The 14,426-nt window shown below is 44.1% G+C and overlaps 1 protein-coding gene across 2 annotated transcripts in view; it reads right to left on the bottom strand.

Annotated features, from left to right (window-relative positions):
• Positions 1–13,338, bottom strand: part of SEH1L (SEH1 like nucleoporin) — a 32,902-nt gene extending 19,564 nt beyond the window's left edge. For both annotated transcript variants that reach the window (XM_003276698.3, XM_003276697.3), the window contains exons 1-3: positions 13,102–13,338; positions 9,467–9,517; positions 5,728–5,874 (exon numbers count right to left, since the gene is read on the bottom strand). In XM_003276698.3, coding sequence (XP_003276746.1) covers positions 5,728–5,874; positions 9,467–9,517; positions 13,102–13,212 — 309 coding nt within the window. In that variant the 5' untranslated portion in view covers positions 13,213–13,338. The remainder of the gene's footprint in view (positions 1–5,727; positions 5,875–9,466; positions 9,518–13,101) is intronic.
• Between the last annotated feature and the right edge of the window lie 1,088 nt (positions 13,339–14,426).

Raw genomic sequence — 14,426 nt, 5'->3', positions numbered from 1 at the left:
AATGTGGTCGGCGGAGGCTGCACTGAGCCGAGATTATGCCACTGCATACTAGGCTGGGTGACAGAGCGAGACTTTGTCTCGGAAAAAAAAAAAGTCAATGAAGTTTAGAAATCAACAGATTACTGTCTATGGTTACCAAAATGCTTCTTAAAGAGTCTCAATATTAAAAGGATAATATTATGTAAACTTCAAAGATAACATCTTAGCAAACTTTTGTCTACAGACACCACTGAATAATTAATATAAGCACAAACGTTGAGAAAATAAATGCATTTGTTACAGTAGGTAGTCAGACATGAGCAGGGCAGCAGAGGACCCCACCCCACCAGGAATGTCAAGCAACCATCAGGTGATGGTCAGGCAGTTAAACTTTCTCTCTAAACTAATCACTGGTTGCAGCCAGTGCCAGGGAAAGGCAGTCTCCCAATAGATAGAAACACCTGAAAATGGTGATCAGCAGCTTCCTGATAAGATCTGAGGAGTTGGATGGACTGGGCTCAAGCATGTGCACTAAGAGGCAAAATGGTGGAGCTTAACTGATCTATGACCTTCTAGGAACATTCTGTTAAGGGAAAAACACCTCAAGTGAGCATCTGCACAACTCCAGTAAATACACTGCACTGCACATGTAGCCCCTCCCAAGCACTAGTGGGCCACTGCACATGCGGACTGCCCACCCCAAGGGAAGAATTAGAGAAGAGACGCAACCCCTGGGAAGCATGCCGATGTGTAATAACCCAAGTCCAAGATCAAACCATGCATTTGACTCTCTCAAGTCACCCACTTGGCCCTCTTCCAAGTGTATTTTACTTCATTTCTGCTGTAAAATTTTTTAACAGATTTCCACTCTGGCTCTAAAACTTATCTTAGTCTCTTACTCTGCCTTATGCCCCCAGGTGGAATTCTTTCTTTTGAAGAGGCAAGAAATGAGGCTGCTGCAGACCCATATGGATTTGCCACTGCTAATACATTAATGAAAGGTGACTAAACTAAATACAAATAAGTATCTTGAAATTCGAAGAAAAGTCCTTCTTATGCCACCACTCCCAAATCCAATCTAGAGTATACTGAAGTGACACACCTCAGACTTAATGCCGAAAAAACTTTTGTAATTCTATAAATTTCTATTCCCTCCTCCCCATAAGCAGCTGTTTGGCTTAGGGAAGCCCTAGTGCAAAGGCAATCAGACATACTCCTCCCCCGAGAAGAGCTGTGAAACAGTCTGAATAGCCACTCAAGCTACAAAGCTACCGGAATTTAAACAGTGTGCTATTAGGACAAGGAGACATACAGACCAATGGTCCACAAGACAGCCCAGAATGCAATCCTTCATATATATAGCCATTATTTTCAACAAAGGTGTCAAGACCATTCAACAGGGGAAAGAACGGTCTTTTTAATAAATGGTGCTGGAAAAACTAGATTTCAGCACCCTAACATTTTTTAATGACTGAAATAAATAATTTTTACCAGGCCCTTGCTTGCTTGCACGTTAACCACTCACTTTTTGCTGAATATCCCTCATTGCCACAATATAATGATAAACTGTTGATGTACTGATTCTTTGTCAATCAAGAGAAGATAACTTCAGCGTCATGTAAAGAAAAATGTTGCCAGAAGAAATGAATGGCTTTAAAGACACTGTGACCAGCTGCTAACAACCAGACATCTGGTTGCTCAAGGTGTTATCTGAGACTAAAAAAACACAGACTTTTCCACTAGATTCTGTGAAACTCCCCCTCCCTTACTAGCTATAGTCACATAAAAACTACGCTTCCTTTTGTTTAGATGGATTTGAGAGATCTTGCCCTCCCATCTTCTTACTTTAGCCAAATCAAATAAACCTTTCTCTATCTCCAAGTACCGGTGACTCAGTGTTTGCTCTCAGCTCCACATTGGGGATACAAGCCTGAATTGAGGATTCTATAACAACCTTCGAAGAAAACATTGGGGAAAGTCTTCATGACACTGGATTTGGCAATGCTTTCCTGGATATAACACCAAAAGCATGGGAAACAAAAGAAAAAAATTTAGATAAACTAGACTTCAAAATTTTAAAATTTTGTGCATCAAAGGAAACCACCAAGAGTGAAAAAGGCAACCCACAGAATGGGAGAAAATATTTGCAAATCATTTACAGGTTGTGCATATCAAATCCAAAAATCTGAAATCTGAAATGCTCCAAACTCCAAAACTTTTTGAGCATTGGCATGATGCTCAAAGAAAATGCTTATTGAAGCATTCTGAATTTCAAATTTTTGGATTCAGAATGCTTAACTGGGACTGGGCACGGTGGCTCACGCCTGTAATCCCAGCACTCTGGGGGGCCAAGGTGGAGGATCGCTTGAACCCAGGAGTTCAAGACCAGCCTGCACAACTCTATTAAGTAAATAAATAAGTAGGCAAATGCTTAACTGGTAAGTATCAATGCAAATATTTGAAAATCCAAAATCTGAAATCCAAAACATTTCTGGATCCTGGCATTATGGATAAGGAATACTCAACCTATAACAGATAAGGGATTAATATCCAGAATATATAAAGAACTCCTACAACAACAAAAAACCCAATTTAAAAAAATGGGCAAAGGATATGAATAGTATTTTCCCAAGGAAGACATACAATTGACCAATGAGCACATGAAAATATGGTCAACATCAGTAATTATTAGAGAAATGCAAATCAGAACCACAATGGAAATACCACTTCACGACACAGTCACTAGGATGGCTACAATAAAAAGCACAACAAGTGCTGATGAACATTTGGAAAAATTGGAATCCTTGAGCATTGCTGGTAGGAATGTAAAATGGTGTAGCTGCTATGGAAAAGTCTGACAGTTCCTAAAAACGTGAAACATAGAACTACCATATGAGCCAGCAATTCTACTCCTAGGTATATTTCCAAAAGAATCAAAAGCACGGTCTCAAACATTTATCTATATAACAATGCTCATAAGTAGTAGTATTCACAATAGCCACGAAGCGGAAACAACCCAAGGGTCCATCTACAAATGAATGGATAAACAAAATGTGGTATACACACACAATGGAATATTACCCAGCCATAAAAAGGAATAAAGTTAATATATGCTACAACATGGACAGACCATGAAAACATTTTACTTAGTGAAATAAGCCAGTCACAAATGGACAAATACTGTGATTCCACTTACATGCAGTACCTGGTCAAATTTATAGATAGACAGTTGAATAGGGGTTGAGGGAGGAGGAAGGGGGAGGCATTCTTTAACAATATGGAGTTTATGTTGGCAATGATGAACAGTTTTGAGTACAGATAACAGTGATGGGTACACAGCACTGTGAACGTAATTAATTCTACTGAATTATACCACTTACAAATAGTTAAAATGGGCCGGTCATGGTGGCTCACGCCTGTAATCCCAGTACTTCGGGAGGCCAAGGCAGGCGAATCATTTGAGGTCAGGAGTTCGTGACCAGCCTGACCAACACGGTGAAACCCTGTCTCTTCTAAAAAGACAAAAAAATTAGCTAGGCATGGTAGCACACGCCTGTAGTCCCAGCTACTCAGGAGACTGAGGCAAGAGAATCGCTTGAACCCCGGAGGCGGAGAATGCAGTGAGCTGAGATCCCACCACTGCACTCCAGCCTGGGTGACAGAGCAAGACTCCGTCTCAAAAAAAGGAAAAAAAAAAACAAATAGTTAAAATGAGGAATATTATGTTATACATATTTTACCACAATAAAAAATTGCATCATGGCCCTCATAGTGGCTCACGCCCATGATCACAGCACTTTGGGAGGCCGAGGTGGGAGGATTGCTTCAGTCCAGGAGTTCAAGACCAGCCTGGGCAACATGGTGAAACCCCATCTCCACAAAATAAAAAAATTAGCCTGTGGTGCAAGCCTGTGATCCCAGCTACTTGTGGGGCTAAGGTGGGAGGATCGCTTGAGCCCAGGAGGTTGAGATTGCAATGAGCTGTGACTGGCTCTAATGCAGTATCATGCATTAGGGAGGGCAGGTGAGGGGTAATAACAGGACACTCCCACTACATACTTCCTTTTGTTTCTTTTGAATTTTACACCATGTGCATGATTATCTATTACAAAAAACAAATCATAAAGGGGGAAAAAAAGCATGCGGACGGTAATACCTTCATATGAAAATGCTGGAAAGAGTCTTGAATATAATTTAGTTCAATGTTTTCACTTTATAGATGAGGAACTTCAACAGCACACAGATTATATTATGGTCTTGCCCAAATTCAAACATCCAATCAGGCAAAGACAGCGATAAAAGCAGATGCAGACAAAGGAGAGTGTATTTTTTTTTTTCTGGGATGAAGTCTCGCTCTTGTCCCCCAGGCTGGAGTGTGATGGCACGATCTCGGCTCACCACAACCTCCGCCTCCCGGGTTCAAGCGATTCTCCTGCCTCAGCCTCCCGAGTAGCTGGGATTACAGGTATGCACCACCATGCCCAGCTAATTTTTGTATTTTTAGTAGAGATGGAGTTTCTCCATGTTGGTCAGGCTGGTCTCAAACTCCTGACCTCAGGTGATCTGTCCACCTTGGCCTCCTAAAGTGCTGGGATTATAAGCGTGAGCCACCACGCCCGGCCGAGGACAGTATATTTCCTAAGAAAACAAAAGTAACCACAAAACAGAAGAAACAATTTTTAGAGAATTTTTTTTTTTTTTGAGATGAGTCTCGCTCCGTTGCCCAGGCTGGAGTGCAGTGGTGCAATCTCGGCTCACTGCAAGCTCCACCTCCCAGGTTCACGCCATTCTCCTGCCTCAGCCTCCTGAGTAGCTGGGACTACAGGCGCCTGCCACCACGCCAGGCTAATTTTTTATATTTTTAGTAGAGACAGGGTTTCACCACGTTAGCCAGGATGGTCTCCCATCCCCTGACCTCGTGATCCGCCTGCCTTAGCCTCCCAAAGTGCTGGGATTACAGGCCTCAGCCACCACGCCTGGCCTTCAAAGAATTTTATTAACCCTAGGCCGGGTGCGGTAGCTCACACCTGTAATCCCAGCACTTTGGGAGGCCGACAGGCAGATCACGAGGTCAGGAGATCGAGACCATCCTGGCTAGTACAGTGAAACCCCATCTCTACTAAAAATACAAAAAATTAGACAGGCGTGGTGGCGGGCGCCTGTAGTCCCAGCTACTCAGGAGGCTGAGGCAGGAGAACGGTGTGAACCTGGGAGGCGGAGCTTGCAGTGAGCCAAGATGGCGCCACTGCACTCCAACCTGGGCAACACAGTGACACTCCGTCTCAAAAAAAAAAAAAAAAAAAAAAAGAATTTTATTAACCCTTAAGAGTTTAAGGTTAAAAAAAAAAAAAGAATTTTAGAGTTAGGCACAGTGGCTCATGCCTATAATCTCAGCAACTCAGGAGGCTGAGGTGGGGCCAGGAGTTTGAGACTACAGTGAGCCAGAATACTTTAAAATCATATATTACTATCATAAAATATACTAATAGGTAAAATCAAATACAATGCAAATATTCTGGATTCATCATAAAAGTTATAAACAATGCAATGATGCTCCTAAGTATTGCTTCAGACCCAAGTTAAAATGAAATAAACAAGGAAGAAAAAAACATGGAAGAAAGAACTTTAGAACTGGTAAAACTAGAGGGGAGTGGTGATATTTTACCAATTATCTGAGGTAGCCTTCAGACTAATGCTCCTTGGCTGCTCATGTCTTCCCGGTCCCCAGAATACTAACAAATGTCTCACCCAGTGGCTCTGTCCTCGCAGTTTATCATTTGATTCTCCTACTATTTCTTCCCATACAGCAGCTGTTCGGTCAAAAGAACAGGAAGCCAAAACCTGTCCAAATTCAGGATGGGCCCATGTCACACGCCATACAGATCCACTATGTGTCTGGGGAATCAAAAAAAAAAAAAAGAACAGAACAGATTATTCATTATCCCAGGGCTTTTTTTCCCCTAAATACTTAGTTTATTCATATTTCATAAATACTGGTTTTACGTGAGGAAACAGAATATAGTTTTACTTCTATGGGAGGAGAAAACTGATCAACATAACATGTAAATAAAAAGTTAAATTCCAGAATGTTTTAACCTTTAGAAGACATTCTATATTTGGGATTGTAATGCTTCTGGAGTCCAGTTCTTCTGACATTTTACTAATAAAAGAAAAATCTAGCCAGATAAATTTGACTACTTCCAGTGCTGATAGTTAGAGAGTTGCTTCAGAGTTTAGCATAACCAACCTTTGAAACAAAGATTCTACAAGTCCACCATTTTACTTGCAAATTCTTTCTACAGAAAATATCCACCTAATAAAATAAATAACATTAGATTTATTTGCTCCAAAATCCATAGAGACAGAAAGTAGATTAGCGGTTACCAGCAGCTGGGAGCAGAGTAAACAAGAAGTGACTGCTAAATGAGTACAGGCTTTCCTTTAGAGGTGGTAAACAATGTTCTGAAATTAGAAGTGGTGGTGGTTGCCAATTTAATGAATATACTTAAAATCACTAAATTGTACACTTTAAATGGGTGCACATTATGGTATGTAAATTATAGCTCAATTAAAAAAATGCTTTTTTTTTTTCATTTGATTCAACCAGGCATAGTGGCTCATGCCTGTATTCTCAGCCCTTTGGGGGGCTGAGGTGGGCAGACTGCTCGAGCCCAAGGGTTCAAGACCAGTCTGGGCAATAAGGCAAAACACCATCACTACAAAAAATACAAAAAATTAGTCACGCGTGGTGGTGTGCACTTGGGGTCCCAGCTGCTTGGGAGGCTGAGGTGGGAGGATCACTTCAGCCTGGAAGGTTGAGGCTGCAGTAAGCCAAGACTGTGCCACTGCACTCCAGCCTGGGTGACAGAGCAAGACCTTGTCTCCAAAAAAAAAAATTATTTGCTTCAAAAGTCTAACAATATATAGAGATTATAGTCATAAAATGCTTAAATGATTTCAACTGACAATATAGTCTATTGATAATAGACTACTGTAGGAAGAGCAAATATGGGGAAGCCCAAATCCTTACACCCCTCCTGTTGGCCAAGGGGTGGGAGGGGAGGGGGTTGGAGAAGGGATACAAAGGTCTTAAAGAATTTCACCATCAAAAGAATTTGCTAGGTGCTTCTCAGGGAAAATACTGTATAATAACAAACAACATTCAGAAAATGTGTTTCACACTGTATAGCTAACATTTTTTACATTCAACAACATAAAAATAGTTTAACCAATAACTTCTACATGGTTACAATGTCACCAACTAAAGGTACATTTTGCACCCTTTTTTTTAACCTCGTTTTGTCCAGTCTTTTCTGTATCATCTTTAATTCTTACTTATACAGGGCTATAAAGTTAAAAATGCACACTAAGGCAGGTAAGTTTTATTAGATTTACAGTAAAATGCAATCTAACTAAAGAATAAGGTTTGCACAAAGATGCTCATCACAATAAAATGGAAACAAATATCCACTAGTTAAGCAAAATGGTATATTTATTGGCTGTTAATAAAAAGCCTTTAAAGATATAGAAAAGTACATATGAAATATGTTAGGCTTAAAAGCAAGAGATAGGGGTTTCCTTTTGGAGTAATAAAAATGTTTTAGAACTAGAAAGAGGTGGTAGTTACACAACACTGTAAATGAAGTAAATGCCAATTAATTGTTTACTCTGAAATTATTAATTTTATGATAAGTTAATCTCACCTCAAAAGGGAGGGGACCTTGGATAGACCTTTCACAAAAGAAGATACATGAATGGTAAATAAGCATATGAAAAAATAATCAACATGAGGTATTAAGGAAATACAAATCAAAATCCAATGATTTTTGTGGTCACTTCTCAACTACTAAAATGGCTATAATAAAAAAGACAGATATCATCAAATGTAGGTGAGGATGTAGAGAAACTGGAACCTTACACATGGCTGGTGGGCACGCCACTTTGGAAGAGTTTCGCAGTTTCTTAGAAAGCTAAGTATATATAGCCCATCAATTCCACTCCTACGCATCTATCCAAAAGAAATGAAAATATATGTCCACACAGACTTACATGGCACGTTCTTAACATTACTCATAACAGCCAAAAACAAGAAACAACTCAAATGTCCGTCAACTGGTGAACAAACAAAACGTGGCAATATATGTACAACGGACTACTCAGTATCAAAGGAACAAATTGACACATGACACAATATGGATGAACCTTAAAACATGCAAAGGGAAAGTGGCCAGACACAAAGGACTATGTATTTCAAAATTCCGTTTCTATGAAATTTTTTCTAGAAAGGATAAACCAGGCCGGGCATGGTGGCTCACGCCTGTAATCTCAGCACTTTGGAAGGCCAAGGCGGGCGGATCACTTGAGGTCAGGAGTTCGAGAGCAGCCTGGTCAACATAGTGAAACGCTGTCTCTACCAAAAATACAAAAATTAGCCAGGTGTAGTGGCATGCGCCTGTAATTCCAGCTACTCATGAGGCTGAGGCAGAAGAATCGCTTGAACCCAGGAGGCAGAGGTTGCAATGAGCCAACATCGCACCACTGCACTCCAGCCTGGGTGACAGAGCAAGACTCCAGCTCAAAAAAAAAGAAAAGAAAAGAAAAGAAAAGAAAAGAGAGGAGAGGCCGGGAGGGGAGGGGAGAGGGAGGGGAGAGGAGAGAAGAAATCTATGGAGGCTGAAAATGGATCAGTGGTTGCCTGGGGCTTGGAGTGGGAATAGGATACAAAGGAATTTCTGAGTTTGAGAGAAATGTTCTAAAACTGGATTACAGTGATGACTACACAACTATGCAAGTTTACTAAAACTCACTGAACTGTACATTTAAAATGGATGACTTTTAAGGTATGAAAATTTCTACTCGGCCGGGCACGGTGGCTCACGCCTGTAATCCCAGCACTTTGGGAAGCGGAGGGTGGATCACCTGAGGTCAGGAGTTAGAGACCAGCCTGGCCAACATGGCGAAACCCCATCTCTACTAAAAACACAAAAATTAGCAGGGCGTCATGGTGCGTGCCTATAGTCCCAGCTACTTGGGAGGCTGAGGCAGAAGAATCACTTGAACCCAACAGGCGGAGGTTGCAGTGAGCCGAGATCATGCCACTGCACTCCCACCTGGGCAAGAGAGCGAGACTCTCCATCTCAAAAAAAAAAAAAAAAGAAGAAGAAAATTTCTACTTGAGTAAAGGTTTTTTGTTTTTTTTACAGAGAAAACTATGTATGAAACATCACAACTATTAAAATATGTAAAGGCAAAAGGAATATTCTGAATTACTAAGATAATTATGTTAGAATGCTACAGAATTACAGATTTTCTTACTCTCAAATTCTGAGAAACACACTTGTTACTTTAATAGCGAAAAACAGTAAAATGCCTTCCCAGGAAAAGAACTACTGTATAAACGTTATTTTCTCGAAACAATTCATAGATAACTATAAAATAAACAGTAAATATTTCTATATTTTTAATAACTGTAAAAATAAATACTAACCTTCCAGCTAGCAGTACAATGCCAATCACCACTTTCACTTTTATCCCAGACCTATAAGAAAATAAAAGGCAGATATTTTATACAAAAATTCCTACAAATTGATACAAAAACTGTAAGACTGAATCAGTGTACAAGGAAAGAGGTGAACATGTAATTCACAAAAGAATACAACCAGCAAGTAAACATTCATTCATTCAATTAAATATTTATTGAGAGGCTGGGTGCGATGGCTCACGCCTGTAATCCCAGCACTTTGGGAGGCCAAGGCAAACGGATCACCTGAGGTCAGGAGTTCGAGACCAGCCTAGACAACGTGGTGAAACCCCATCTCTACTAAAAATACAAAAATTAGCCAGGCATGGTGCCACATGCCTACAGTCCCAGCTACTAGGGAGGCTGAGGCAAGACAATCGCTTGAACCCCGGAGGCAGAGGTTGCAGTGAGCTGAGATCACGCTACTGCACTCCAGCCTGGGAGACAGAGTGAGACTCTGTCTCAAAAAATATATATACATTGAGAACCCTGAATGTGTCAAGCACTGGGCCAAGCACCAAGGGATTCAGGAAGCTGAGCTCTATTAGGTAACAGAGACAATTAGTTACAGTCACTATGCTTGGAGACCATTTTAAACAGCAAAATCACCAATAGAAAGAACAAATAATCATTGCACTAAATAGATCATGAAAAACACCTGCTTACAGTACGAGCCAAAATAGAGTATCGCCTGGTTTCACCTCAATGGGAAACGTCTGTCCTGAGACTCAAACTTTTCACCACTCCTCACACATGCACAAATGACTGCAAAAGCAGTGTGACTTTCGGGGTACAAGTGAATTTCAGAGTAGACAAATTCAAAAAATACAGAATCTACAAACAACAGGCTCAACTGTACATGTAACAAATGGTAAAGCAAAAATATTGAAACCAGGCATGGTGGTGCACACCTGTAGTCCCAGCTACTCAAGAGGCTGAGGCAGGAGGGATTACTTGAGCCCAGGAGTTTAAGGCTACGATCACGCCCGTGAATAGCCATTGCACTCCAGCCTGGGCAACATGGCAAGACTCCATCTCAAAACAAAAAAATTGAACCTTATTATCCAGAAAAAATATAGATTACAATAAGAAGGTGCCAATTTCACCTGTTAAAAATGTAGTGAGGGCAATAACATTATCAAATTAATACTATCACTGGCAGTATAAAACGGTACGACCTGCAAAATAGCAATTTGTCAATTCTCTTCAATAGTTTTTAAAATATCCACTAATTTATCTTCTAGAATTAGCCTAAGAAAATCATTCAAAATACATAAAATGCTAAACTAATGAAAATTTTCAGTGCAACACTATTTCTGACAAGACATATACGTATATACACACACTCTACCATGACAAAACGTTAAAGGAAAAACAGAGGAAATCAATAAATATTAACACACAGTAGCAACAAGTCTATAATTTTTTCACTTTCTAAAAAGAAAAATATATTACTTGCTCAATTAAAAATATATACAAATAAATACATGGCTCCTCCTTTAAAAAAAAAAGTACTCTGGAATAAATGGACCTAACAGGGCTGGGCAAGGTGACTCACACCTGTAATCCCAGCATTCTGGGAGGCTGAGGTGAGAGGATCACTTGAGCCCAGGAGTTCGAGACTAGCCTGGGCAACGCAGCAAGACTCTGCCACTACAAAAAAAAAATTTTTAATTGGCCAGGCGTGGTGGTGTGCACCTGTAGTCCCAGCTACTGGGGAGGCTGAGGTGGGAGGATGGCTTGAACCTGGTATGTTGAGGCTGCAACAAGCCAAGATAGCACCACTGCACTCCAGCCTGGGTGACAGAGCCAGACTCTGTCTCAAAATAAAAGAAAAAAGAAAAAAGAAAAAAAAATTATACTAAGTGAAATAAACCAAATATAAAAGGGCGAATATTCTATGATTCTATTTATCTGAGGTACCTAGAATATGCAAATTAATAGAAAGCAGTAGAATAGAGGTTACCAGAGAATGGGGTGGGGGAACAGGGTGCTCTCGGGTACAGTTTCAGTTTAGGATGATGAAAAGGTTCTGGAGATGGGCAGTGGCGACGCTGCACAGCAATGTGAATGCTGTGCTCAATGCCACTGAATTCTACACTTTAAAACGGTTAACGTGGGCCGGGCGCGGTGGCTCACGCCTGTAATCCTAGCATTTTGGGAGGCCGAGGTGGGCAGATCACGAGGTCAGGAGATCGAGACCATCCTGGCTAACACGGTGAAACCCCGTCTCTACTAAAAATACAAAAAATTAGCCGGGCGTGGTGGCGGGCGCCTGCAGTCCCAGCTACTCAGGAGGCTGAGGCAGCAGGATGGCGTGAAACCGGGAGGCGGAGCTTGCAGTGAGCCGAGATTGCGCCACTGCATTCCAGCCTGGGCGACAGAGGAAGACTCCGTCTTAAAAAAAAAAACAAAAACAAAAAACGGTTAACGTAGTTTATTACAACAAAAATAAACTTGTTTTAAAAAAGAAACTACATCTTTTAAGAATTGCAACACTATTTATAAAAAGTTTACCTTTGAGAGATCACTGGTATCAAACTCGAATGTGAAAAAGGAAAAACTGTCCTTTAGATTTCCAGTTACTCTGGAGTTGTCGAGAACCAAATAATCCGCACTCCAGCTTTCATTTATCCTGCAACACATCTGGGAGGTTCCTAAATCTCATATAGCATCCCCACTTTAGAAATTCTGCTTGTCGGCCGGGCGCGGTGGCTCACGCCTGTAATCCCAGCACTTTGGGAGGCCGAAGCGCCAAGGCGGGTGGATCACGAGGTCAGGGGTTCGAGACCAGCCTGGCCCACATGGTGAAACCCTGTCTCTACTAAAAAATACAAAAAAATTAGCCGGGCGTGGTGGCATGCACCTGTAATCCCTGCTACTTGGGAGGCAGGATAATCGCTTGAACCCGGGAGGCGGACGTTGCAGGGATCCGAGATCGTGCCATTGCACTCCAGCCTGGGTGACAGAGTAAGACTCCGTCTCAAAAAAAAAAAAGAAATACTGCTTGTCGGAAGTGTCTACAGACGTTTACGGAACTTCAAGAAACAAACCCTCCGATTCCTGGGCAGCAAGCAGAGAAATCATCGGATGTAAATGGTTTGTATTTTTCTTCCTTGGCGTAACAAAGCGAGCTCCTGCTCTGAACCCACGGAGAAAACCATGTGCCCTGGTGAGAGAACACCAGCGGAGCACAGAACTCGACGCAGCGCCAGCCAGGCAAAGTCTCCCACCAGGTACCACTGCAGGTCCTCGGGTGAACAGCGCGGGCAAGACCCACGACGCCGAGGCTGACGGTGGGACACCCGTGTTCCCGCCCGCAGCCCCGGCAGCGCGGCCTGGGAGAGGGCCCGGCGTCCCCTGCGGGCGGGAGCGCGCACGTGGCACCAGCTGCGCAGGCGCACGGGAGGGCGGCCGGCGAGGCCGCTGTGACCCCACAATACGCGGGCGGGGAGAGCTTCCGCCCGGTCCAGCCAGAGCTCGCCCGCCACCCCACAGCTTCCAGCGGCGTCATTGAAACCAAGACACAGCCCCGTTCCCCGCGCCGCCCACCCACTCCCCCTCCTTCCGGGGTCGGCCCCGCCCGCAAGCGCCGCGCGCACCTTAACGCTCTGATCGCTGGAGCAGGTCGCCATCCGCCGCCCGTGGAAGTCGAAAGAGACATCGTGGATGAGATCCTTGTGGTCCGCCGCGATGCTGCGAGCCACAAACATGGTTTCCGTCGGGCCCGCGCCTCCGAAGAGGACAGTAGCGGCGGCGGCGCGCGGCCCACAGCCCAGCCAGACCTCGCAGCCGGGGAGCGCACGGCGCGTGCTGCCCACGCCCCCGCACCGCCCCTGCCCATCAAGCCCCGCCCACACATCCCTGTCCTTCAAGCCTCGCCCCACCCACCGGCAAGCCCCACACAGTCAAGTCCCACACAGTCCCTTGGCCCCTCAAGCCCCGCCCACGCCCCGGCCCATCATGACTTGCCCCACCCTCGGGTCCCTCAAGCCTCGCCCCGCCCCTGGCCCGTCAAGCCCCGCCTACTCCACCGCAGGGCCGTCATGCCTCGCCCCACCCTCTCGCCCCCTCAAGCCCCGCCCTGTTCCCGGCTCGTCAATCCTCGTCCCGCCCCCGGCCCGTCATGCCCTACGATCCTGGTGCGGGGTCCTCCAGGCTCTGACCGTTCGGCGGCGGAGGCTGCTCTGCAAAAGGCGAGTTACCTGTGCTGAGAAGTAGTAAGAGCTTATTGGTATACTGTGCAAATGAAGAAAGATGAAAAAGTGAAGACTGCCTCTCACGGTCCTCGGCGCTGAATCATTTAAGTCGACGTTTGGATGTGTTTCCCCCTAGACACGTGCGAGGCGCGCGGAGCAGGTGGAGAAGGCGAACCGTGGGTTTGGTCTGGAGCCGCGCTCCGCCGGGACGGCTGAAGAGCAGGGAGGGCCGGGGAGACGCCTGAGGGGATGACAAGCAGTCCAGGCTCGGCAGCCGAAGAGCGAAGGCTGGACGGAGAGGAAAGGATCAGAAGTAGTAGTTTAAATGTGTCAAGATTTTACAGGTAGAACAGGCCTGGGGGTGCTAGGAGCCACCACTGGGGTAGGGAAATAGTATGAATTAGAAGAGTCCGCTTGTAGAAACGTGTCATCCCGGGGGAAGGAAGCGGCCGGGGGAAGTGGGCTGCCTGCTAGCCGGGAGCCAGAGTCCTCCGGGGAAAAGGAAGTGAAGAGGGCCAGAGCCCCGGGGAAGAGGCCTGGCTCAGATCAAGGATTCTGCCAAAACCGGAAAGTAGAGGAGCCTCTTCCGACACGCCAACGACTCAGGGGGTTTTGCGTATCTGGAAAAGGCATTCTAGAGGGCGTAGTGGTAAAGTTAGGATGGGAGACAGTGGAAGCTTGCGTCAGGGGAGCGAAAGTACAGAAAAAAAAAAATGAGGCTGCAGAAG

The sequence above is a fragment of the Nomascus leucogenys genome, chromosome 4, assembly GCF_006542625.1.
Source record: "Nomascus leucogenys isolate Asia chromosome 4, Asia_NLE_v1, whole genome shotgun sequence".
Classification (NCBI taxonomy): Eukaryota; Metazoa; Chordata; class Mammalia; order Primates; family Hylobatidae; genus Nomascus; species Nomascus leucogenys.
The sequence above is the reverse complement of the archived record's forward strand: the minus strand, read 5'-3'. Positions and strand labels throughout refer to the sequence as shown.